Below are 27,456 nucleotides of genomic sequence, written 5' to 3'. Positions count from 1 at the left end.
GAAATTCCTCAAGGGCTTCTTTTCTATGGGTCCAGATGATGAAGATGTCATCAATGTAGCGCAAATAGAGTAGGGGCATTAGGAGACGAGAGCTAAGGAAGCGTTGTTCTAAGTCAGCCATAAAAATGTTGGCATACTGGGGGCCATGTGGGTAACCCACGAGTAAGTGTATTGCAATCTGACCCTTAGTGATTGTATAAACCGGGATTATTGAAAAAGATGACAAGAACTAAATGGATAAGAGTGAAATACAGTCTCACCCCTGCAGATGCTCCTGCCAGTTCAGGTGTGAGGCATATTTGAAACGATTTTTCTAGTGTCACTCCCACACTGTTCACAAAACAGGAACACAGGACTATCACCAGAGCTCTCAATAGGTTCAGAAGCATCAATGCAAATAGTGTTAGAAATGACAAGCCTGATACTTCACTGCCCTGTACCTTGAATACTCATTTCTTCTTATGTGGCACCTCTGTTACTGAAGGTTTGCAACTATGGTATCCCATTCTGTACAGTCCTGATAATCTCTTTGTGAATTAATAGCCCTTTCGATACACCCAAGATACTGCATCATGCATCCAAGATCTTCTTTTTCTACTTCCTGTTCCGTTGCCATAAACTTGTGTCACCCGCTGATCCTCTTAAAATGTGTCCTCAAATCATATCTTTCTTTTCATAAGATCTCTGAACTAGCATTTGCGTAGTTCCAATCATCTCCAATGCTTTTTCATTGGTTACAAGCCTATTCATGATATTTTCAGTATTCTTGTTACACGATAATTTGCTGTTTCTTTATTATTGATTATTTGAATGTACATGTGCCACAGCCATAATTTACACAAACCAAATGTGAGTTTTCAAGAGCTGGAACGTAGTCTTCAGATTTATATTCCTTCTGATCAGATGTTATTCGTCTAGAATGTCTTTCACTCTTCCTATTGTGGTGCTGACTTCCGCATCTGCTGTAATGATGCTCCCTAAGTAGCAATAATTTCTCACTTGTGATACAGCCATGTCATTCACTGCTATCTTGCATTTTTTCAGGATCCGACCATACAACCACAGATTTTGTCTTGTCCACACTCAACTCTATACCATATGCTTTGTCATATTCATATATAATCTCCACTAACATCAGTCCTTCTTTGGAATCAGACAACAAACTGTGTATGGCCTGATTTGAGCGCATTTTACACTTACTTTGCAGTTTGTGAATGAGGACACAAGAATGTATTAATGAATATACAAGGTGTTAAGATTAATGGAAAATGGGTGAATAACATTTGCTATGCAGATAAGAGTTTGTTGGCTGATATATATATATATATATAAATAAACAAATAAACAAATAAAATGATGAGCATTGTTTAGTTATTATAAGATGGAACTGAGCAGCCAGGAGATCTGGGGTCTGTTTCCATCTCTACCACTGACTTGTTATGTAACAGGGCAAAATCAATTAAACTATCTGCATCTCCGTTAATATCAGCATACTGGGAATGATTTTATTTATCCAGGTTTGCAATGTGGTTTGAGATACTTGGGACACTTGGGGCAGAGAATACTTCTGGGAGCAATAATGCTGACAAAACGCTGTTTATTAAAGCCTTAAGAAAATAGGTCTTTTGGCCAGAACATATTGCCACAAAATGTTTAAGCCTGACTAAGCCTGTATCAGATGTGTTTCTTCTTCAGCCATCTGATAACATTTGGGATCCCTGACCTACTTTTTAGCTCTTTTACTGGAAATAACGCAAAATCATTTTGGGATACAAAACATCAAGAAAATTAGCTATTATATTTTATTATTTTTATGTCAATAACTCACTTGCAGAATAATCCATAACCATAAACAAGTTAAATGGTAAAAAATCTTTTCTTAGGGTTTACATTTATTAGTATATGCACATTTCAGTGTTGGTAGTGACACCTATTGGCAACCCCACCACAGTATGTTTTTGAAAAATGACGAGATGACAGATAAGGAATAAGAAAGATGGCATGTAATAGGAAAGTACTAATCTTTATTGTGCTAAATATTTTAAATATATAAAATGCAGCATAAAAAAAACGCTCAGCAATTTCCAGTGCATCTAAAGTGCTTTCTAGGAGATCTGATCAATATAAAATTACAAGCAATTCTGTTTCATTATTTCACAACACTAGTATTTATATTGGGGTATATGTATTAGACCGATGTATAAATACTTAATATTCCATCAAATTGATCGGTCTCTTGAAAATAAAATGGATTCATTTCATATAATTGCATTGTTGCAGATTTTTATACACTTTCTATTTTTATATAAAGTTCCACAAAACTGTGGATTGTGCTACTTAAATAAATTACAACAAAAAACGTTAGCCTTGACCTCAGGACTTCTTACCCTGATCAAACCTCTGGCATTGTACATTCTTGGTGTGCAATTTGTAGACTAACATATGGAATCTATCAAGATCTGTCTATGTAAACTAAATAGTGGGGTCAACATTTAAGACAGACCGATAAAGTTATGTTTTGCTGTTCTGAAAACATGGGACAGATTTTTAGATGGATTTAGTTGTGAACATTACTAGTAACAGGGCTACAGTTACAGTATGGTCTATAATACATTTACCTAGGAAGGTTTAGCTCAAATACCAAACCTGTTTTTAGATATATTATGGTTTTACTTTTTTTAATTTCCAATCTGGCAATGGAGACACAAGGAGGTCATTTAACTTACCTCCAGGTCGCTCAGTTATTGTGTGTTTCAGAATGAATTAGAACTCAAGCTCCTCTTGATTCTAAGAATTAGATGACAACTTCCCAATGACTCATTTGAAAGTTTAAAATGAAAATGTTCACATTAAATTGAAAATGTCTTAATATGAAAGTTTGCAGAATATTTCAGTTAAGACATATTGCTAAACAATTTAACTGCATTAATTTTAGACTTCTAGATCTGCACCTTATTTCAAATCCAAGCATGTATTTAAAAGTAAAATAACACAAACAGTTTATGTCATTTGTTGCTGAAAGGTGTTAAAAGCAAGTACAGTTCCTATCAAATATAATGCATTTTATCAGTGCAACAAGTAGGCACCATAGCTACTTAAACTCGTCAAACGCTAATATTGGAGAACTTTTGGGGAAAATATATTTTTGATGACAGAACTTTGCAAAATGAGGTTCCTAAATTTGTTAGCCAACATTGTCCCTACTTGATGTTAAACTAAGCTGGAACTTCGTTACAGGCAACACAGCAAAATCCATGTTTATATTATATTAAAATAAATAGCTACAAAGTTTATGACACATTAATACTTATGAAAAAGAAAGATCTCATTACAATCTCTATAAAAAGGGCTGGTGTGTCCAAGAAGCAAATAAATAAATAAACAGACAAACAAACATTCAAAAGGGCTTGATGGCAGCTTTGGCAACATTTTTTTTTTTAAGGAAGAAAATAAACTGTGTTAAAAGCCAGTATTCTCACCAGCATAGTGCATCTGTTTTCTCTGTGAAGTACAGTACTCAGAAAAAGTAGGTCAAGTTAGGCATGTCCATTAGTTCTTCTATAAATAGACTACTTTGAGTTCACCTTCTTGTAACTAATGTAGAACAACAGAATTTTTAATATTTTTTGCTTCAGTCTGACAAAGTTTGTTACTATTATAGGGAAAAAAAAGATCTAGTTCTGTGTGATTTTTAAAAGCAGAAAAAATGACACTGAATGTATGGAATTGGGACACATTTTCTCAACAGAAAAACAAATGTACAAGCCTTCACCTATAAGTTTAGAGATCTGAAAGATTTCTGTAGAGATGCATTATATATGAGTTCACAGTCTTCTCTTGATACAGAGACAAAGAAAGGGGGGGAAATTGGCATAAATCACTTCACACTTTTGCTATAACCACTGATGCATGATTATTATTCACCTCAACTTTTCAAGGACCATGACTACATTTTTCCTCATTCTTGAACTAATTTTTTTGAATACAAAATACCATTTCTTATTTGGGAACCTGAATTTGTCATTAGGTAAATTTCAAATAGGTCTCATAACTCTTTTATCCTTTTTATTTTAATCTGAAATAGTCCCTAGTTGCCTGATTTGCAGATCTGTATCACTATGCAAGGTTTTCACTGGCTTCAGTTCATTTTGATACCCTGGGGTACTGAATGTAAGAATCAACCCAGAAGTGAGCTAAAAGTGCTGTGTTCTGTTCTCTGTCACTTTGAAAATCTCACTCAGGCATTTTAATATCAAAATTCAGGGCTGGATATTTTTTTCCATTCCTGCACAGTACTGTTTAGTGATGTCATCAGAAAGCTAATAAAAGTTTGTGCTTTTTAAAATTATATTTAAACCACAAAATATATGTTCCAATAATGCAAAGGTACCCAATATTTATGGGTAAATTGGTGTGGATGTTTTAACTTCGAGTTTCCCCTCTTAAGGGGGAGAATGTTGAGATAAAAATCACAGACAGGATTCTAAAAACTTTTCTTTTTGTGCTACTAACCCAAACCCCAATATCATAAAACTGAAGAATTTTTAAAATCCAGTTTATTCAGAGATTCATAGCCACTCATATTATGATTTCATTACACTTCATTTTGCTTGGAGTCAGAAGACAGGTCAGTTTTACTCTCTGTTTATAGCCTATTTAATCTGCAGTTCTCATGACTGTTTGGTTTGAGTTTCTATCAAGGCAGATAGAAATTTTCATTACTGGTATTAAAAAAAAATCTCATGAGAATTTTATCTATGTTAGGTATTGTAAATACACGCACACAAATATACAATTCCTAAATAATTCAGTGTCCCTTTGAATTAAATGTATTTCATTCAATTTTAAAGTTTTGTAGTTTATTTTCCTCTTTTTAGATTCATATTCTAGTCTGCCATCCACTGCACCTTTAACCCTCCCTGCATGCAAAGTCTGTTCCAATTAAGACTCCATGTCAAGATAGTCTCTTGCAAGACACAGACTTTACCTAAGAGGACCCATGTAGAAATTCTTACTAATTAAAAGACTATAGCATTTTTCATTGTTTTTTGGTCAATTTGTTTTGCTGAATTCAATGTGGGGAAAAAATTCAAACTTCTCAGTGAATGCTCCATTGTGACTGCTCCATTTCAACTGCCTACAGGGTTATAACCTGGTCTTTGACAATTTTATTGATTTTTTTAATCAAAAACATTAAATCAAATATTAAAATACAGTAAAACCTGCCTTAGCGATCACCTCTGAAGAGACACCACCTGTCATGACTTGCAGAGGCCATAGAAATTTTTCCTCTATAATTTAACTGAGAAGAAACTGTGAAGAGTGATCACCTGTCATCTGCAACCAGCAACCACATTTTCTTACTCCTTTCAGAGCTGGTTGCCCACTAGCATTTGCCACTCGCCACTCTGTCTTCAGAGCTGGGTGGTTGGAGAGCAGTGGCTGCTGGCTAGGTGCCCAACTCTAAAGGCACCGCCACCGCCAGCAGCAGCAGCAGAGAAGTAAGGGTGGCATGGTATGGTATTGCCAGCCTTACTTCTCTGCTACTGCTGGAAGCAGCGCTGCCTTCAGAGTTGGGCACCTGGCCAGCAGCCACCACTCTCCGGGCGCCCATCTCTGAATGCAGAAGTAAGGGTGCTAATACCATATTGTGCCTTTGAAGAGACCATCTCCTACAAGCGACCACGTTTGCTAACTCCCATGAGTGGTAGCTCTGGGCGGGTTTTACTGTAAATATATATAGTGCCTTCCAGCAGATAATGGCAAAGTGCTCCACAAACTTCAATGAATTTAGCTTCACAGCACCACTGGGAAGCAGGCACATTTTATTATTCACATTCTTCATTTCAGGAAACTGAAGCACTGGGATATGATGGTCTATGTTTTAAGAATGATTTTGAACTTTAGGTACCTTCATTTTGGGGTAGCTAAACTGATAATGTCATAGACTGATTTTAAGAAGAGGGCTGAGCACCCACATATCCCGTTGAGGTCATTGGGAGCTACGGATGCTCAGCACCCGTGAAAAGCTGAAGCTGGACACAGAAGTTAAGGAAACAAAATGAGAGGCCCCTTTTGAAAAACTGGCACTAAGCAAATTGCCCAGGGTCACACAAAAAGTGCCAGACTCACCCCTACAGAAACAGTAGCACTAGAGAACCCCTTCACCATGCCACTGGCTTCCTCAATAGGAGCCTCATATGAGAAATGAAAACAGGCTGGGAAATGCACTGAATCAAGACATCTCTGACCAACCTGCCTTTGACCCCCTTGCTGGCCCACCCCCTCATGCTTTCTGTGATGTATGCCAGGATCCATAGTGGTGCGCAGGCTGCAAGCAGCTTGCGCTAATGTGTTCCCACTAATGAACGTTTTTCTGCCAGAAGATCCTCTGAGTCCAATGAATTCTGGCCGAAACGTGCATGAGAGCCAGGAAGAAAAAACAGCTCTCTGGACTCCCAGACCTATACATTCACCACAAGAGCTTGATAAGACTCCCAGACCTATACATTCACCACAAGATAACTATGAGTTGTGTAAAAAAAGTATTTCAAATATTAATTTTATTACCTTTATAGTTTAGTGTCCCCTTATTCTTTTATTAAGAGTAAACAACAAATTATTAATCTTCTCAGTACCAATCATTATTTTATGTACCTCTTATTTGTCTCCTCTCACAACTAGAAGCCCCAAATCTTTTTCATCTAGTCTCATATGGAAATCTTCCCATGTCACTAATATTTTTCACTCCCCCTTTGTCCTTTGTCTGACTGAGTGACAAGAATTCGACACAATATTCTATGTGAAGGTGCAACATTGTTTTATATGAAAACATTATAATTTTTCAGTATTAGTCCTATAATTTCTTAATAAATTCCCCCCCACACACATTCTGATGGCTGATGCACATAAAGCAAAAATTTTTGCTGGTCACGACCCTTCAGAATTTTGCATGAGTTGTTGCAGTTACTCATCAATACAGATAGTTCAAGTTATTCTTTGCAATATGCATTACCTTGAGTTTAGCTACACTGAATTTCATCTGCCACTATGTTATCCAGAAGTTGGTCCAATAAAAGAGATTACCTCACCCACCTTGTCTCGCTAATATCCTGGGACCAACATGGCTACAACACTGCCTACATGACGTTATCCAGTTACTAGATTCATCTGTAGTTCCCTCCCCCAGCAATCTCATCTAAGCTTAAACTAACCTAAATACTTTTGTATCTTCTGCAAATTTTGCCACCTCAGTCTTCATCCTTTTTTTCCAGATCATTTTAAAATATATTAAATAACTATTCCTAGTACTGTTCCTGGGGCAACCCATTACTCACCTTCCTTTCAGTATTGGAAACTGACCATTTTTTCTGCTCTTAGCCAGTTTCTAATCCAAGACAGAACTTTCTTGTCACCACAGGATTACTTATTCCCTAATACCCTCATCCAAATAAATCATATCTACCAGTACTCCTTACATATAGGGCCAGATTGAGAAATAGGCACAACAGGCATGTGTCTAGAGCTCTGATTCCTGGAGTCATGTGATGATGTCAGAATCTAAGCTTTGATTTCAACATACATCAGAGAAAACCTGTCTTATGGTTGGAAAGAAAAGCTTGAAAATTTTGACCTGAGTGTAACCCATGCAGAGATATCTGCCTGAAGGTTTGTCTACACAAGAATGCTGCACCGATTTAATTTAAATCAGTTTAAAAACCATTTTACTTTACTGGTGACGATCCAGTGTAGGCACTGTTATTTCAGTTTAAGAGTGACTTATTTCAATTTAGCTACATTGATAAGAAATTGAGTTGGGGTTTGTCTTGATTAGGAATTAATGATGTGTTGGACATATTAACCAACACATTCTAACTAAAATGTTTTATCATTCTAGTTTAGACAAGGTGGTGTGCAACCAGCTACAGTGTGTTACAGTGTACACTTCAGTGTTAGGAATGGGTAAACAAAATCTAGTTAGCCAACGCATTGTAACAACACATCCTTAAATCCTAGTCAAGACAAACTGTTAGCTACTCCAAAATAGGGGACACAAACTAAAGTAAGTGCTGCTACACAAGGTTTTACACAATTTTCAAGAAAAAGCACAATTTTGAGAGTCATGCAGACTTTTGAGACTCAGGCTGAACCAGGCCACTCTTCTTCATTTACACTACATTCCTTGCCAACAGACCTGATCTTCTGCCATTTACTTTCTGGGGAGAGGCTGGGTAGGAAGTCTTTAGCTTCTACTCTCATGTGTATACAGCATTAGACCAATGGCTCATCCAGTCCAGCATCCTGTCTCTGACAGCAGTCAGCAATAGCTGCTTTGAAGGAAGGTGCGAAAATCATATCCTGCCCACAGACCAAGTTCCTTCCTAGCCCCATCAGTCCATGAGTGGACAGTGTCCTGAAGGTTTACAACCATGGTGGCTAGACATATACTTCATGCCCCATAAAAATGTTACAGGTTTCATGAGAGCCCAGGACTTCCTTGGTGACCCTTCTGAACAGCAAGCCTGTTTGTCACCACCTTAACAACCCAGGGAGGACCAGCCATCTAACCTTTGAAGATGCTGGGATATTAAAGAAGAAAAAAGCTACTGTGCCTCAGTTAGAAGATAGTTTGATATAAAAGGTGGGCTGTAGTCCACGAAAGCTTATGCTCTAATAAATCTGTTACTCTCTAAGGTGCCACAAGTACTCCTGTTCTTTTTGCGGATACAGACTAACACGGCTGCTACTCTGAAACCTATAAAAGGTCAGACAGTTAAGATTTGTTGGGGGCAGATGTAGCCTGCAAGGAGAACTCTCGTTTCATACTGAACTTAATGAGGTTCACTGGATTCACATGGAATTTTAGATGAATTCAGAACCCCAAGCAAACTGAGAGATACAAACAAGTGAATCCAGTGCTTTTGGTTTACTGAAATCAGTGCCCACAGCTCTACTGATGTCTGCTACACATGCTCCAATAAGTAAGCACAGTTTAACCCTGAATTACCTTGCCATTATGGGTTCATGTCAGTTCTGTAACATTATTGGATTGAAGCTTTTCTGAGGTTTGATTTACTCCAAGAAAATCCTACATCACATACTGTATAATAGTGCAACAGTATAATAGGCACAGAAAGCAAGAAAAATCTATAAAATTGACAAAAAGCAGTTGTCTCTCTCCTTACATATAGCCATGATGAAGGAAGTAATGAACAGAGAGAGAGAAAAATCTCTAGAGCATAGAGAAGCTCATAATGGTTTCCTCAGGGATTGGTAATGGGACCAATGTTACTGAATGTACTTATTAATGATATGCAAAAGGAAGGGAAAGTAAAGTGATGAAATTTGCTGGTGACAGAATTAAGGTGAGTTATAAAATAAAATAAAATAAAATAAAATAAAATAAATCAACCACCACACCAAAACAACTGAAGAGCTTTGTTAGAAACTCCAGACGGATCATATCAAGGCTGTGGATTGAGAAGCTTGGTGACTGAGGTAATTTAACTTGGATAACTGTAAGGTAACATATACTGGGAAATATAAGATCCACTAAGGGGGGGTTAAAGAAACAGGGTTCTTGGGAAAAGTCATTGAAGCCAATGAAGAACAGCAGTCAAAAACCAGAAAATTCCCAAATTAGAGCATGATGGGACTGCAATACATTTAATATATCGGGATTTTACTAACGCGCCGACAGTGTCTCATGAAATCAATTTTCAAGTCAGATTTAAAGCTAGCAAGTCCCCTTCCTGCTATCTTTTGAGGGAAGGAGTGGCAGAATGATCCATCCATTGGCATTTGTATTTATTAATACTATACATATTTGAATATTTAAGAAAATAAACACATTGTATGATTCAGATAATAGGTTGTATTATGTAAAAATTATGACAAAGAGAAAACTTGCCTAGGAACCATAAGCAAGCAGGGGGCAGGGAGCATGTAGCAGCAAACAATATGAAGTCTTGATTCTCAGGTCCAGCCAATCTGTGCTCAGCCCGGGACCTGAGGGGTTGTGGGAAACAAAGGTGATTGTATTTGAATTTTACACCCTACCCCCCAACCATGCGAGTTAGGGGAAGGGAAAAACGTATATATATAGATATAGATATAGATATAGATATAGATATAGATATAGATATAGATATAGATAGACATGCATTGGGGTGGTGGGCACATTTGACTTATGTCTATAAGTTATCCAAAGTAATTGGGAGGCATAATTCCCAGCTCATGTAGACATGCACACCCCAGTTCTGCTTGATGGAGTCTGCTAAAAATAGCAGTCTGGCCATAGCAGCACAGGCAGCAGCTTGGGCTAGTACACACCAGGGGGTTGGGTGGGATTGTACATGGGCAGGTAGCCCAAGCTGCTGTCTTTACCATTATGGCCACACTGCTATTTTTGGCACACTAGCTCACGCAGAACTAGCAGAGGTAAGCCCACCCAAGCTAGGAATTACAGCAGCTGGTGTGTACACATATCCTAAGGCTACCACAGCCCATGGATGGCAATAGTGGCCATGAAATGGCTTTGTAAGGGAGAGTTTTCTTCTCCTATTCATCAAAGAGCACCCTTGAGGTACAATCTTATTTGGGCCAAATACATCAGCATATGCACACGCACCCCACTGTATTCTGGGGGCTACATATGCCGAAGCATCTTGCCCAGCTGCAAGGAGGTGATAGCACCTCTCTGTGTAGCTCAGTGAGACCACACACAAATGCTGTGATCAGTACTGGTCACCCTGCTACCAGAAAGGTGTACACAAAGACAAAGAAGAAAAAATTAAAGAGTTTAAGGGGCTTATTTAGAAGGAAAAGGTGTGTGCGCGGGGGGGGGGGGGGGGGAGAGTATAGTTTCCTTACAGTCTGACAAAGGTTTGGGATGAGGAGAATTAGCAATATTCTACAATAGTCTACAATTATTCCATAGGTGTAAATACCAAGATCACACTGGAACTGTCACCTGGTGCAAGGCTGTATGACTAGGAGAAAGGAGGTGACATTAAGGGAATTTTTAACTAAATATCTGGAAAGTTTCCTTTTGGTATGATGCATCAGATTGTGGAACCGTCTCCCAAGAGAACAGGAAGAATCTCTCACTTCTTAAGATATGTAAAACTAGCCTGGACGAAGAACTACAAGATACACTGTAGGAAATAACCTAGCACCCTAGTGAGAGGATGGACTAGATGACCTAATAGTATAACAGGATTTAAAATGACTAGAGAATTCTATAACCATCAACCACCTTAACAATTATACATATTAAAACCCTGTTGCTATAGTAATCAATCTTTATGCTTCGTTACATAAAATGACTGCATGCAAGTACTGGGAAGGAATTGAGTCTAATTCTGAGGTGGGCAAACTTTTTGGGTATGGAAATTGTATGACGGGCCATGAATGCTCACAAAATTGGGGGAGGGGGGGAGGGCTCTGGGGTGGGGCCAGAAATAAGTTCAGGTTGTGGGTGGGGGCTCCGGACTGGGACAGGGGGTTGGCATGCAGGGGGAGGTGAGGGCTCCAGCTGGAGGTGCAGGAGGGTGCTCTGGGCTGGGACTGAGGGTTTTGGAGGGCGGAGGGGGATCATGGCTGGGGCATGAGGTTGGAGCACGGGAGGGAATCGGGGGTGCAGGCTCTGGGCGGAGCTTACCTCAAGCAGCTCCCAGAAGCAGCAGCATGTCCTCCCTCTGGCTCCTACGTGGAGGCGCGACCAGGAGGCTCTGCATGCTGCCCTGTCCACAGGCACCACCCCACAGCTCCCATTGGCCGTGGGTCCTGGCCAATGAGAGCTGTGGGGGCAGCGCTTGGAGCAAGGGCAGTGTGCAGAGCCCCCTGGCTACCCCTACGCATAGGAGCCAGAGGGAGGACATGCTGCTGCTTCCAGAGTTGGGCAAACCCCTGACCCCAATCACTGGCTGGAGCACCGGAGCAGGGCAAACTCCGGACCCCATTCCCCGGCAGGAGCTCGAGGGCCAGATTAAGATATCTGGAGGGCCGGATGCAGCCCCTGGGCCATAGTTTACCCAGCTCTGGTCTAACTCCTATCCCTGATCAAAGCATCGTACAATTAGCCAGGTATGTTATGAAGTTTCTTCCACCCAATTCCTCAGCTCTTTTCACATCTACATTACAGGTTAGGTTTAGGATTATATATGGAGTTTGACTTCAAGGCTAAGTGTTAAGATTCAGATTGGATGCTTCTGAAACCTCGTGGGTTGTTCCCATACTTATAAATAGGATAGTTATAAAAGGGCTTGTGTACGCACACTGTCGAGCACACACATTCTCAAATGCTCACAATCACCATATGTGCACTTATACACCAGGCGGTATGGACGCCAACTCCATTTTACCTGACTTCTTCCACTTCAGCTGTCAGCAGCTGAAGGTGGGACTGTGAGCCCATGCCCTGCTGCAACTGGGGCTGGATGGCTGGAACCAGGACTCTGCAAATCCCTGCCCTGTGGTTTGCCGGGGGGTGGGCCACTACAGCTAGGCTGTGCGCCCCTGTCCCGCAGCTGCGGCTAGCTCCAGAGCAGGGGTTGTGCACTCCCCATGGCTGCGCCCCCCCTACTGCACCCCAGCCTGGCCACTTCTGCCAGGGACTTCAGCAGGGGCCCTAAGTCCCAGCCCCGTGGCTTCTACCAGGGGGCTGCAGCTGGGGCCACATGTCACTGCCCGGCTGCAGCGGGGGCCATGTGCCCCCCTCACAGCTTCCCAGGGCCATGTGCCACCTCCAATCCCCAGCTGCCGGCGGGGGCTACAACCCGGGGCTGCGCACCCCTGCCCCGCAGCTCCAACGTGAGGGCTGTGCACCCACCATGGCTGCACCCCCCCCCCCCCCGTGGCTGCTGGAGCCAGGGCTGTGCCCCACACTATGGCAGGGGTCTCGGCCTGTCAGGTCCCCCCCTCTTCCCCCCATGAGACTCCATTCCTCCCCCCCTACTTAGCCCTGCCCCCAGTTATTTTTAGTTATGTCAAAGACAGATCCTGGGCTCCTTGAATTTTTGTTTATTGCCTGCGACTTGTCTGTGACTTTTACTAAAAATAACCGTTACAAAAATCTTAGCCTTACTCAATATTACTGAATACAAGTAATTAGGTCTGCACCTACAAGACAGAAACAAAACAGGGTAGGTCTATACAGCAAAGAAAAACCCACAACTGGCCCATGCTAGCCAACTCAGGCTCAGGGGGCTCAGGCTGTGACCCACCCAATAGGTTCTTTATCCTGAGCTGAAAGTCTACATCAGTGGTCTCCAAAGTGGGGTGCGCACACCCCAGGGGGTGAGCAAGAGGATCCTTGACAGTGCGCGGCAGGAGGAGCGCTTTTTTTTTGCGCTTCGGCACAGCAGGGGGTGCATGCTCAAAATTTTTTTACTGATAGGGGTGCGCTCAAAAAAGTTTGGAGAGCACTGGTCTACATAGCAGTGAAACAGCTCTGCAACCCAAACCCCACGAGCCCCAGTCACCTGGCTTGGGCCAGCCTCGGGTTTTTCTTTGCTGTGTAGATGTACCCACAGTCCCTATCCTGAGGAGCTTATGTTATAGCCAGGCAGACATCACCAAGTGTACAGACTGGGATACCCAGAGAAATGGTCTGTCTGCAGACATTTTTATTTTGAGCTTGAGACTGCATCTTTACAGACCTGGCTGAGCATTTCTGGGATTTGTAGTAGTGAGAACTGTAAGAATAGATGTGCCACTAGATAGGTACAGCACTTGTCCACTGAATAGGTACAGCATTGCAGGTGTGGAAGGGCAGCACATGCAAGTGGGAGAAGGATGTGATGTAAGAGGTGAGACAGGATTCATGCAGAAGGTGAGAAATAAAATAAGAAAGAAAAGAGTTAAGTGGAGGCAAAGTTGTACAGGTCCTTGAAGATGAGTTCAACAGCTTGAACTTTAGGTGTAAGGCAGAAGGAAACCAGTGCAGAAAATGGATGACATGAATTACTTGACCCATGTACAAGGAAGGTTAGTTTAGCCATTCCCTTCTAAACAGACTGGAGGGTAACAAATTGCAGGCCAGAGAGGAGGAATGCAGGCATCCAGGTAGGACTCTAAAGCCTACATTCTCAACTGAAACACAGGTCTTCCGAAAACTTCAAACCTTAAACGAACGACAACAAAATCTAGATCACAGATTACTGTCATTTTTCAATTAATCCCATCTGTGCATGGGCATTATTATAATGGAGAACACATACTGACTGGGTTGTCTAGTTTCCATCACTTAAAGGATCACTAAAAGGGTTAGTGTTTCTTAGGGGACTCAGGAAGTTAAATCCAAAAAGGAAAAAAATAAAAAAAAAATACCCTCAAGGTAAGGTCAAGTAAAATTTTGGAGCTCATAAACCCTGAGAATGGCCTTTTAATAAGATCCATTATGCCACTAAAATAGTGTTTGAATGTACATTTATTAGAAACTCTGAAAGGCTTTGCTAAAACTTTATATAACTGAAAACATCAAACAAAGCACTTATTATTACCCTTCCTCTCCTCTCGAAAACAAACACAGATTTCTCTCTCTCGGACTCAAAGTTCAAAATAATTCAATGAAATAGTAACAGGATATGTCTGTACTGTTTTTCCCCAGCTGCACTTCTTTACAAAAAAGGTAACAGCATGCATTTGAAAGAAAAACAGTGGTTATTAAAAACTACAGGCATATCAGAACTGCATAGAACAAGGAATAGTTACACCTCAGAATTTCACAGCAATGTTTCTCTTAAAAAAAGGGATACTGGCTTGAGTAAACAGAACACTCACTTTGGCCTTTGATATTCTACATCACTGATATGAAAAATAATTCAGAGTAGACCACACAGAGTGGAAAGCATAATAAGATCATTAGGCTCATGTTTTCAAAAGTGAACATCTTTTCGCCTATTAATTCTGGTATTTTAATAAGATTCACAAGCTTGCTGTGTTTTTTGACAGCAGTACACAAATAATATTTAATTAGAAACCAGAAAAGAAGCTCAAAAGGGAAAAGATACTTCCTCCCCCCTCAAAATATCAGCTATAAGTAAATGTGTACAGTAGGGTGAAAATAACCTTTATCAGCTAGTGACAAAAAGATGTTAAGGGGCTAAAAATAAACCTGCTCCTATGAAAAATTAATTAAATTTGACCACAAGGAATGTACTGTATTTCCTGGCTAAAAGCAAATATGTATGTCAAAAGATCATGACAGCAGCACTGTTGTTAGTTTAAAAGAATCTTACATATACTAGCAAAAGACTTGATGGAATGTGCTACACAGTTATGCTTATACATTAAAATAAAGCTACTAACATGATGCAATTTCCTTGTAAAATATTTTCAAAAAACTGAAAAAAATGAGCTCCATTATTGAAATGTTAGAATATGCCTCCTGAAGTCATATGACTTTTACCAACTGATAGTTATACATTCTCTTTATGAAAATAAGTCTGAAAAATACTGAACAACAACTTATTTTTATTTGACTTCAAGAACTATTTTTCTTGGACTTTAAACAAAAATGTGTTCCTGTTTGTGAGAGTTTCAGGTCATTAGTGCCAAAACTTCAGCCAATGTTTCATGAGAAAATTACTAAATTATGTCTGTTTACGATTACCACACAAATTTCTCAAGAAAATTATTCCCTCAAGGGTATTAAAAACTAAATGAGTATGAAAAACTAGAATGTGCTTAATGTGATCAAACTAGCATTTCCCGCCAAAATACTTCAATTTCATCCAAAGCAATTAAAAAAAAAAAAAAAAAGTATTGTACCTTCAAAAGTGGGCTGCTTATACCAGAAATGACTTGATAAAAAGTTAAACAGGATAGATTTAAAACTTCAAACTGTGAAGGCCAAGATTTTTTTTTACTGTGTAACTGATGTCAATGATTTTTTTAAAAATGTCTAAGTTCACAGATGAGTCAGAAAGACAGAGAAATTCCAGTGAAACTGAGAAATTAAACGGAAAAATTAAATCAAGGAGCCAAAAAAAAAAATACAACAACAACCAGACACACAGATGGTAAAAGCTGGCAAAAATAAAAAGTACAAAAATCATATTCCTAAGTACCAACAGATACAGTGACTTTAAAATATTACTCCCGGAGGATACACAGGGACACTCATCCCAGATTCTGATTTTGGGGCCAGTCTACTAGCTATTAATGTATGAGAAACAAAGAGCCCTGGAACACATATTCTTGTAGAAAGAAAAATGGTGTGACAGACATGGTGATATCTGCACTGTCAGTCTTCTAAAATATAGGAGAAAATTAAGCCATGCAACACTGTGAAATTAATGTCTTAGAGCAAATTTTTTTAAACTGTGTAAATGAGATAAGAAAGGTGACTCTCAAAATCCATTTGCAGATTTATAATATTACAGAACTGAGCATGATTTGGCTATCTGAGCATTTCTGAGCTTCTCTTTCTTGGAAGTATGCTCAAGTTTAATGCTCCAGATGGAAGCAAGACCATGTTTCCAAGGTTCTGTACTGTTAAATTTTGCTACTTTAATAACTTTACTGGTCTTTAATCTTATTTAGAGTCTGTGATTTCAATCACCACAATTACCTTAAAAGCTAATGCATTTCAGAGCATTAGCGTAATCACAGAAAGAGAGAAATAGGCTGCCTATGACATAAAAATTAAGGAACTGCATGTACTACTGTGTTATATGTTTTAAGTTAGCAAATGTTTTTATTTTTGTTAAAAAAATAAAAATAAACAAACTGAAGTAAATACTGTAAGTACAGTTACTTTTTAAAAACACATTACTGAAAATAAACATTCCAGTGTGTTAAATTAATTCTATTGTACTGCTGGTTGGTATTCCAAAACCCCAGGATTGTACCATATCTCCAACATCTCAACATGGTGGTGTTTCTTTTTGGGACTGAGCAGTGAAACACATCAAGAGCAAAAAACACACCACTACCTAAATAGAAAATATTGGGTTGTTAGCTGCATTTGGCAGCAAAAAAGATTACAATAGGCCATCTTCCTGCTGAGCAACTGAGGGAAATAATTACTAGTTTTCAAAGAAAACAGGATAAATGAGAGCGGGAAAATGACCCCCCAATTTGCAATACAAGTGTGTTTACTAGCTGTGAAAAACTATAGTAAAGAAAAAAGATTTGTGAATAAAAATATACAAGTTACCAATGACTGAGTTTTCTCAATAAGAACCCTGGTTAAAAATCTATTAATGATATAGCCACAACTATTCACAAATTGAAGAGAGGTAGTTATAAATATATTCAATATAAAAAGAAGAACAGGAGTACTTGTGGCACCTTAGAGACTAACAAATTTGTAATTTGTTAGTCTCTAAGGTGCCACAAGTACTCCTGTTCTTCTTTTTTGCGGATACAGACTAACACGGCTGCTACTCTGAAACCTATATTCAATATGTTCAGCATAACCTCTATATACTGCAAGCTGACCTGAACAGTACTTAAGACAAATTTATGTTTGAATACTAACCGCAAAACAAGACAAAAAACACAACTATAAAAACACAACTATAAAAAGAAAATAATAAACTATACACCAAAAGTTGAGTGGTGGTGTAGCCGTGTTGATCCCAGGATATTAAAGAGACAAGGTGGGTGAAGTAATATCATTTCTTGGACCATCTGCTATTGGTGATTGAGACAAGCTTTCAAGCCAGAGCTCTTCTTCAGGTCAGGAAAACTGACTCAAGACAGGTCTACACTACACGGCTAGATCAATGTAAGCTGCCTTAATTCAACCTAACTCTGTAAGTGTCTAGGCTACAATGTTGTTCCTGCCGATGTAAGTGGCCCACTATGCCGACTTAATTCCTCCTCCATGAGAGGTGTAGCACTTAGGTCGGGGTGGGCAAAATACAGCCCGCGGGCCAGATCCAGCCAATCTAACATTTCTGTCCGGCCCCCTCGCAATCTCCGGGCTGCTAAAAGTCCCATGGCGCAGTGGCACGTTCAGGCAGGCTGCCTGCCTGCCGTGGCCCAGGCCACTCCCGGAAGGGGTCGGCTGCTGCTGGCATGTCTCTGTGCGCCCCTGGCAGGGGGGAAGACGGCCCATCAGCATAGAAAAACCCACCTCTGCGAGCAGCACAAGCCTCTCCCGCCGACATAGCACTGTGCACACCAACGCTTATGTTGGTGTAATTTATGTCGCTCGTGGGGGTGGAATATTCACACTCCTGAGCAATATAAGTTTTGCTGATGTAGGATATGTCTACACTAAGCCTAAGTCGACTAATTTTGTAGTGTAGACTTGCTCTCAGAGTATCAGAGCTAAATACAAGGTGGAACAGATTGTTTAGCATAAGTAGTAGCTAGCATTACCGTATTTCAAGGGACCATTCAAGGTTAAGTGGCCTGTTAACACCCCTCCAGTCACAGGGAGGAAAGGAAAGGGAAGCAGATGGTGGGGGCGGGTTGTTAATCTATAACCCACTAACAACCTCCTCAGCTGCCCCCCCCCCCTTTTTTTTTTTTTTTTTTTAACTTATGCTAAACATATGTTCCGCCTTGTATTTAGCTGTGACACTCGGAGTAAATCCCCCAGACCTGAAGAAGAGCTCTGCGTGAGCTTGAAAGCTTGTCTCTCTCATCAACAGCAAAGGGTTCAATGAAAGATATTACCTCACTCACCTTTTCTTTTTAACCAGATAAATTGTTTCATAGAATCAGCTAAACCTGGTCTATAGAATGTGTTCCAAATTCAGAAGAACTAGAATGTGTCTTTTTGGATAAGGCAAACCAGACAATGTCATAAAAGTGTAGTGAATTATAGAATTTCAACCATTCTTGTTTTTGCACAACTTAATTCAGACAATGCTCTTGTGCATGCAGCAATTGCTAGTACCACTTTCTAAGGAAGCAGACTCCTAATGCTGCTCTGAACTCCCACACTATAAACTTTAAGCCATATGACTTTTCTGGGATTTGGCTTTACTGGTAGGTTAATTACCAGTAGCCAAATATAAATGTCAAACTCAGGTTTCCCTCCAACCTTGGCCTTGCCCAGGGTTTCATTAAAAAACATACTTGAATCTGACCCTTTTTCCTCCTGCCTAAGAAACACACACTTTCATTCTCCTAGACAGCAGCTAACTGGATGAACCTGAATTTATCGCAAAGGATATGTCTACACAGCAAAGAAAAACCTGCAGCTGGTGCGTGCCAGCCAACTCGGGGTTGCGGGGCTTGGGCAGTGGGGCTGTCTCATTGCTGCTTGGACTTCTGGGCTCAGGCTGGAGCCCAGGTCTGGGATACTCTCACCTCGCAGGGTCCTAGAGCTCAAGCTTCAGCCTGATCCCCGTGAGCCCTGGTCAGCTGGCACAGGCCAGCTGCGGCTGTCTAGCTGCTGTGTAGACAAACCCAAAGTGACTCAGCGAGAAGTACAGAGCACCTTCCTGCTGGAGTCAAGCATTTGATTTTCAAGATGGACCAACAGAGTGCTGTTCCACACGCAGGATCCTACAGTGTCTGCCACCCTCTTTACACATTGTATTCAAAATGTACTCTTTCTATGGCAATCTCTCTCCACTGACCCTCAGGTCACCAGGAGATGGCTACTGACAGGGCTGATGGGTTAGTCTGGGCAAGACAAAGTTTCACTATCCCTTGGTCTATTTTATAAAATGTATTCTAGTTTGTACTGTATTTGCATCTAGAGCAAACCAAGATAAATAAAATGGCTATCCCAAATAAGGGTATGAGGAAAGCTAATAATTAACACTAATGCTTGTTTTAATCATTTCAAACACAGATGCTTGCAGATATTTTATTTTTTCGACATTTAATTTATTTGCTTTGGATAAATGGATTGAAATTATCAGCAATCACCATAAAAGACAAAGCAGTGGGAAAACATAAGGTTCTGAAATAAACAAAAAATATGGGTTTGAATGAAGACGCAAATTAAGCTCTAATACAGTGGTTGAATATTGGCTCCGCTGTGAAGAAACATTTAGAAGGAATCTGAAGCTTAGGACGTTTAGGATGCATCACTTTATGGGTTTGTTTGTTTGCTCCATGGTGTGTAATTATTATTTAAAAAACAATAAAACTTAAAGGAATCTCACTCATATCCTCTGCATGCAGACTGATGCAAATAATTCATTTAACTTTTCCGCAATGGACTTGTGTCCCTTGAGCTCTCCTTTAGTACCTCAATCCAGGGCCGGCTCCAGGCACCAGCCTAGCAAGCAGGTGCCTGGGGCGGCCAATGAAGAGGGGGGCGGCACATCCGGCCGTTTGGCGGCGGGGCTGTCACTCCCTCTTGGAGTGAAGGACCTGCCGCCGTAGAATGAAGCGGCGGTAGAGCTGCCGCCGCTTGCGATCACGACTTTCCCCCCTTCCCCCCCCCCCGCTTCGGGTGGCAAAAATCCTAGAGCCGGTCCTGCTCAATCATCCAGTGGTTCCACTGATAGTTTGGCAGGCTTTCTGCTTCTGATGTACTCAAAAAAAATTACAGTTAATTTTTGAGTCTTTGGCTGTTTGCTCTTCACATGCTTTTTTGGCCTGTCTAATTATACTTTTACATTTGACTTGCCAGAGTTTATGCTCCTTTCTCTTTTCCTCAGTAGGATTTAATTTCCAATTTTTAATGGATACCTTTTTGCCTCTAACCACCTCTTTTACTTTGTTGTTCAGCCACGGTGGCTCTTTTTTGGTCCTCTTACTATGTTTTTAATTTGGGGATGTACATTTAATTTGAGCCTCTATTATGCTGTTTTTAAAAGTTTCCATACAGATTGCAGGCATTTCACTTTTGTGACTGCACCTTTTAATCTTCCTTTAACTAGCTTCCTCATTTTTGTGCAGTTCCCCTTTCTGAAGTTAAATGCTATTGTGGTGGGCTTCTTTGGTTTGTCCCCCTCCCACTCCCCACAAGTATGTGAAATTAAATTATATTATGGTCATTATTAAAAAGCAGTTCAGCTATAGTCATGTTTTGAACTGGATCCTGTGCTCTACTTAGGACTACACGAAGAAGTGCTTCTCTTCTTGTGGGCTCCAGGACTAGCTGCTCCAAGAAACAGTCATTTATGGGGTCAAAGAACTTTATCTCTGCATGCCGTCCTGAGGTGACATGTACTCAGTCAATATTCGGATAGTTGAAATGGCCAATTATTACTGAGTTTTCTATTTTTATATCTTCTTTAATCTGCCTCTACATTTCACAGTCACCACCACCATCCTGGTCAGGTTTCACTAATATATTCCTACTACTACATTCTTATTATTCAAGCATGGAATTTCTACCCATAAGAGATTCCATGGTACAGTGTGAGTCATTTAAGATTTTTACTATATTTGACTCTACATTTTCTTTCACATATAGTGCCACTCCCTCCACCAGCACGACATGCTCTGTCATTCCTATATATTCTTTTATCCTGGTATTACCAGATCTTGTTGATTATCATCATTCCACCAAGTTTCTGTGATGCCTATTATATCAATCTCCTCATTCAATACCAGGCACACAAGTTCACCCATATCAGTGTTCAGACTTCTAGCATTTGTCTACAAGCACTTATAAAATGTCACTTTTTAACGGTCTGCCATCATGCGATGTACCTGAATACAAGTCTTTCAACTGACTGTTTCGTCCCTACTTGTACTTTAGCAACTTCCATCCTCTCCTCCTTACTATTATATAGAGGCTCCCCCTTAATAGACATTATCCTAAGAGATATCTCTCTTCAAACCATGTGCTTCTTCACACCTGTTGGCTTTCTCCCAGCCCTTAGTTTAAAAACGCCTTTTTTTTTTTTAATTTTATACACCAGCGATCTGGTTCTTTGTTCTGGTTTCTCCCTACACCATTGTCTCATCCATGGATTGAGACCACAGTTCTGCCTATCTAGCCCTGTGTGTGGAACTGGAAGCATTTCAGAGAATGCTACCATGGAGGTCCTGGACTTGAAGGCCAAATTTAGGCTGCTAGGTAAGAGATTCAGGACATATCTCCTACCTTTCCCTATGTCACTGGTACCTATATATACCTACCATCTTCCTATAAGAGGTTTCTTCTTTTCATATAAAAAATACACTAAATTTGCTGATAAAGAAAAACATTTAAATATTAAGCAATTTCATATGCCAAGCCAAATAGGCTTAAGGTAATTTTAGAATGACCTACTTCAATGAATTAAATAATGAGTGGTCAGGATAGTCTGCTCCTTTTTCCTTTCTATTATAAAGGGTGAAATGAATAGAGATCTTGGAGTATCACATAAGCTAGGTCCTATTACATAAATCTGTGTACTCAGTGTGCTATATTCAGTAAATCTTACTATGTCACTTCATTAGGATCTTGTGACATTTCTCAAAGGAACCCATAAATTACAGGAACTCCTTTCACCACTGAATATAACTAAAGACATCTAATAATGAAACTATTGTCCTTATGCAATAAAACCAAGATGAAGTGGGGGGGAAAACAGACAAATCACTTACCTGTAAATTATTAACTCTTTAGACTAATGTTATATTATACAATACCATTCCCTATTACCAGAAAGTGGAATCAAGTAATTAAAATGACTCATCCAGACAAGGATTATGCAAGGCAAGCCCTTTTATTTATTTACAATTATGAGTAGGCTGATTCACTACTTCTTCCTCAAAGGAGTATGCAGACCTGAGTTACTGTCCAACCTCACTCCCTTCCTGGGAGTGCTCCTAATTGGTAATTCACATACAGTAACAAACTTCAGTACAGGATTACTCTCTAAGCTTGGCTGTCCATAGGTTTTCCCTCCAGAATCTACTCGGTCATAATTTTCTGTGGCCCAAAAATATATTCAGACCCCCTTTATTATCCTGGTTGGAACTAACAGGATCCATCTGCTAGCATGACTCAGAAGCAATTTCTCAGGATCCCACCTGAAGCTAGAGTGACAACAGACGAGCCTGGACATCCCTGTTAAAGCAGCCTATTCAGTAGAACAAACAATATTTAAATTATAGCACCAATGTATATCTCTCTACATATACATCCTGTTTCCAAAGTAACATTAACCATGTAACCATTAACCATCTAAGTGAAAACGTGAAAATTTGGCAGGTTCCATTTGAAAGGGCTTAGTTTCTAAACACATGATTTCTTATCCCTTGAATTTTACATTGAGTTTAAGGTTCCAATAAGCCCAAAATCTCAAAGTGACGTTCAGCTGAAAGCACCAACTTCCACCTGCTTTCAGTGCAAAGCTGCGAACTTCCCTTAAAAGCTTCACAGACCCCAGCAAATCTGACCTGTGATTTGATTTTGCAACAAAACTAGGGAAGTTTCTCATGGTCTTCGGTTGTTGTGGCCATATCTGAACATTGCTTTTTTCTTGTAAGGGATTTTAAGAAGGAAAGAAAAGGAGCATGGCAGATAGGAAGTGGGAAGATTCACCACAGGCAACAGCACAACAGAAGGCATGAGACAGAAATGTGAGAGATGGGCAAAGGGATAGCAAACAAGAAAAGTGAGGAATGTAAAGTGCAAGTAGAGGAGTAGGAGAAAATGAGCAATATCAAGCATTAAAAATCTTTTGAAACAAAAATGTGGGATTTAAAAAAAAATAACTACAGTGTAAATAATGGTTATTAAAAATCCTTGGTATAAATTGCTGGAAAAGAAGGTGCCTGAAGAATACATTGTGAATTCTAAATGGAAAAAAAAAAAAAAAAAAGCTATACTACAGATGTAATTAAGAAAATTGGTTTAATACACTTAAAACTTTTAACCTTCCTGGTCTTTGAAGCGGATACAAGAACTGCATCTGTTTAAGGTTTGTATAAAAGAGTTATAATACACTGAAAAGTTTTACAATGACGCCAGCCAATGAAATAAATTATCTCAATTTGGTCAGATCTATATTCATTAACTGTATTACCCACCAAGGGAATGAAGACAAATTTTAATTTTACTAATGTATTTCACTTAAGCATTGCTTTGGCACTATAGTAATTAAGGGCCCTATTCACTCTCTCTTCACTAAGGCCATATTCTCACTGAAGTCCCAATGGGAGTTTAGACTAAGTAAGGAGTTCTGAATTGAGCTTCTAATAATTTTAGAGAAGTACAGAACTGGTGTTCCATGGGACCTAATGTAGAAAATCTGAGAGACCACAGACATTTAACCATTAGTGTCTCTAATAGTTTTGAACAGTAATAATTTATAAAGCACTCCCACCAAGACACTTGGGGATGCTGTGCAGTAGCACAAACACATTATAAAAATAGTTAGAAAAATTGTATTATAAACCATCCTTAGAAAATTTGGAATGAAAGTGAACAGAGGACAAGTGACACAGGACAAAAAAGTAGCACGGGTATTACAGTATTTGTGCATCCAAAAGTGATCATGCTAAAAAATAACCCTGCTACATGGAGGGAGGAGATAATAAACTGTTTTTTAAAAGAAGGGAAGGAAGAACTCGAACACATATCATCCTTGCAATGGCACAAGAACCTCAGACTCAAGCACCTAAGACTCAGAGGGGTTTCCTTCAAAGACAGGAGGTGTATGAAGACTGATATCCATCAGATGAAGTTCAGGAAGGCAAACTTGAATACAGTCAGAGCTGATATTGTAATGGGATATATTTAAAAAAAAAAACACACAAAAACTGACTAGCTGCAACAATGATTTTTCTTGCAATTATATTACACCGTCATCACGTGTGGTTAAAAAGTGAGTGCTATAGAATCTATGTCCGTTGTACGGTACACACACAAAATAAATAAATATCTGATGTGTCTCCTTTTTCCCCCCCTATATCAGCAAATAGCTGAAATCCCCAATCCCAACCATTTTGGGTAAAAAAAAATAATTAAAAATTGTTCAATATGAACAACTCTTCATACAAAGGTCTAAATTCTACCCCTGGATTCACATGTGCAATTCCCTCTGTTTTTCCAAGGCCAATGTGTGTACCGCTACATGCAAGTACATGGCCCAAAGATTTTGTCTCCTATTTAAAGCACAGTATGAAATGATAGATATCATCATGAGATACTGTTTATAAAAGCTGAACTATTCTTGCTGTCCCCAATCAGTTTATTCCATCTGACTGTCTAATATAAACTAAAGCCCCACTCTACCACACTGAAAAAACTAATATACATGATTGTCATTCAAATGAGATAATGGATAAACTTTTAGGTAGACCTGATTAACCATTTTACCACATATTTCAAGAACTTCATTGTTTTTCACATAGGATATGTGTGCACAGAGCTCTAAATTCCTGTTAAATAGTCTTTTTTTAGAAATATCTCACAACAATTTAGAATGTAATTCTTCCTTTTCAAATATCAATACACTCAGCCCTAATATGAACCTTTCAATTTTGAATTTTAAAAAGTGTGTATACATATAGATATATAGAGATTATATATATGCAAATACACCCACACACATCCATCCATAGATATGTGTGAGTAGATATAGATGGGGCAGAGAGAGACATTTTCATATAAACCTATAAAATAATGAGTGGTATTCTACTACTTCACATGTAAACTTAAGAAAGGATAATGCAAGACCATATTTTAAGACCCACAGAAAATACATGCTGTGCGCAATGCTTATCTTATATTTCAAATCTCTGGATCTGATTCACTATCAATATGATTTGGATATTTTTCTGGTTCTGATGGAAAACAGAAGTTACTGGCAGGTTTCTCACTGATCTCATGACATGTCCACCACTCAAGTTTTTGTTGTAACAAATGATTTTCATTCTTTGAGCATCCAGCTTCGCTATCCCTATACATTCCCCTCCCCCGCAAGTTGGCCAAATAGGAAGTACAGTCAAACCAGTTAACAGCATACAATTTTTTCTTTCCTGCAGTTTGGTTCCGATTAGTAAGGAATAGAAGAGCAGTGAACTACATTTGGTTTTATGAACACTATTTGGACTTCCTTGCCAGCTACCAAATGAACAATCCAATTCACAACGATTGTTACAAGCCCAAATAGTGTTCATAAAACCAAATGGAATTGTAACTGGATACAGACATATTCCCTAAACTGTTACAAAGTGTGGACATCAAATCTGGACAAAGGATTCCAGTAACAGCCTCACTAATGCCAGAAACAGAGGCTATATCACCTCCCAGATCCTACTTGGTATTTCTCTACTTACACATCCAAGGATAACGTTCATCCTCTTAGCTGCAGCATCACACTGAGAGCTCACGTTCAACTGGTTATCTACCATGGCCCTTAAGTCCTTTTCTGAGTCACTGCTTTTCAGGATACAGTCCCTCATATTCTGTTTTACCTACAATTTTTGGTAATAAACAATCCCTATCAGTTATTGTAGATGAAGAGTCAGAACTATCTATGCAAATAACCATCACTGTACAAACTACATGTTCACATACAGGAATATTAAACCAAAAATAACCCACATTAAATGGTCAATTAACTATTCAAAGTACCTGAACTACTCTAAAGAGATTTAACAATGTCTTGTCTTGACCAGCAATGTATATAAAAAGTACTGGTCAAGTATTTCTTGCTTCATTTTTCCTGAATAAACTTTGCTTCAATACAAATTTTGATTTTGTTTTGATATGAAAAGCTTTAGCCTTCATAAAGTTCGTCTTAGTGGGTTTTCTCCTTTGTCATTCCTGGGATGAATGCAAAAGTCACTCTCAGTTATGATTCTGCTACAGACATCCTGAATACAAATGCTCATCTACTTTAAATTTAAATATCTCAAATTTTGCCACAAATTATTATGTTTAAAAAAAAAATCCCTTAAGACCCTGCTAAAAAAACATGTATTTACTCTCAAAATGTGACTGAAATCTGACCTGTTCATTTATTTGTAGTTTATCTGAATGCTTCGTCTTTCACTTATTTCAAGTTAAGATTGTATGGATTCTACCATAAAGCACTAAAAGGTCCTACTACAATGGATGTTACAGAACATTTTTTCATATATCTATAGGTAATATGTCCCTTTTTCAGATTCATGGTGATGTTACAACAAAATGTTAGGATTACTTTTCCCTGGAGGAGCGTTAAGAGACTAATTCTTTTCTCAAGTTACAAGGCGCAATCTAATAGACTTCAGTGGGATTGCACTGGTGTAATAAATGTTGGCATAATTTAGCACACAGTACATAATACCTTTCATCAGGTAAACGAAACTAAAAAGGTTTAAGAGACTTTAAAACACCATAAGTAGAACACTTATTGCCTTGTCTATAGCCCACTGAAGATAATGTGAGTCTTTTTAGTGATGCAGTGGGCCATGGATTGGACCCTTAACTCTTGTATTTTCTCTCTCTTGGTGGTTTTATATTCAATGTGCCAATAACACACAAACATCCATAAATTATGAAGGGCACTTCATGTACATCCGACACCCTCTTGAAGTATGTGGGTTCAGGGGGAAGGAGTACAATGGGTCAGATGACATTTCCAGGGATTAACTATGTCT

The 27,456-nt window shown here is 39.3% G+C and overlaps 1 protein-coding gene across 32 annotated transcripts in view; it reads right to left on the bottom strand.

Moving 5' to 3' along the window:
* Positions 1–27,456, bottom strand: part of PARD3 (par-3 family cell polarity regulator) — a 664,552-nt gene that overhangs the window by 307,414 nt on the left and 329,682 nt on the right. For 15 of the 32 annotated variants that reach the window (XM_065586777.1, XM_065586791.1, XM_065586785.1 and 12 more), the window contains exon 6: positions 26,149–26,286. The exons of the other annotated variants lie outside the window; for them this stretch is intronic. In XM_065586777.1, coding sequence (XP_065442849.1) covers positions 26,149–26,286 — 138 coding nt within the window. The remainder of the gene's footprint in view (positions 1–26,148; positions 26,287–27,456) is intronic. 32 annotated transcript variants of the gene reach the window in all.

The sequence above is a fragment of the Chrysemys picta genome, chromosome 2 (assembly GCF_011386835.1).
Source record: "Chrysemys picta bellii isolate R12L10 chromosome 2, ASM1138683v2, whole genome shotgun sequence".
NCBI classification, from domain to species: Eukaryota; Metazoa; Chordata; order Testudines; family Emydidae; genus Chrysemys; species Chrysemys picta.
The sequence above is the reverse complement of the archived record's forward strand: the minus strand, read 5'-3'. Positions and strand labels throughout refer to the sequence as shown.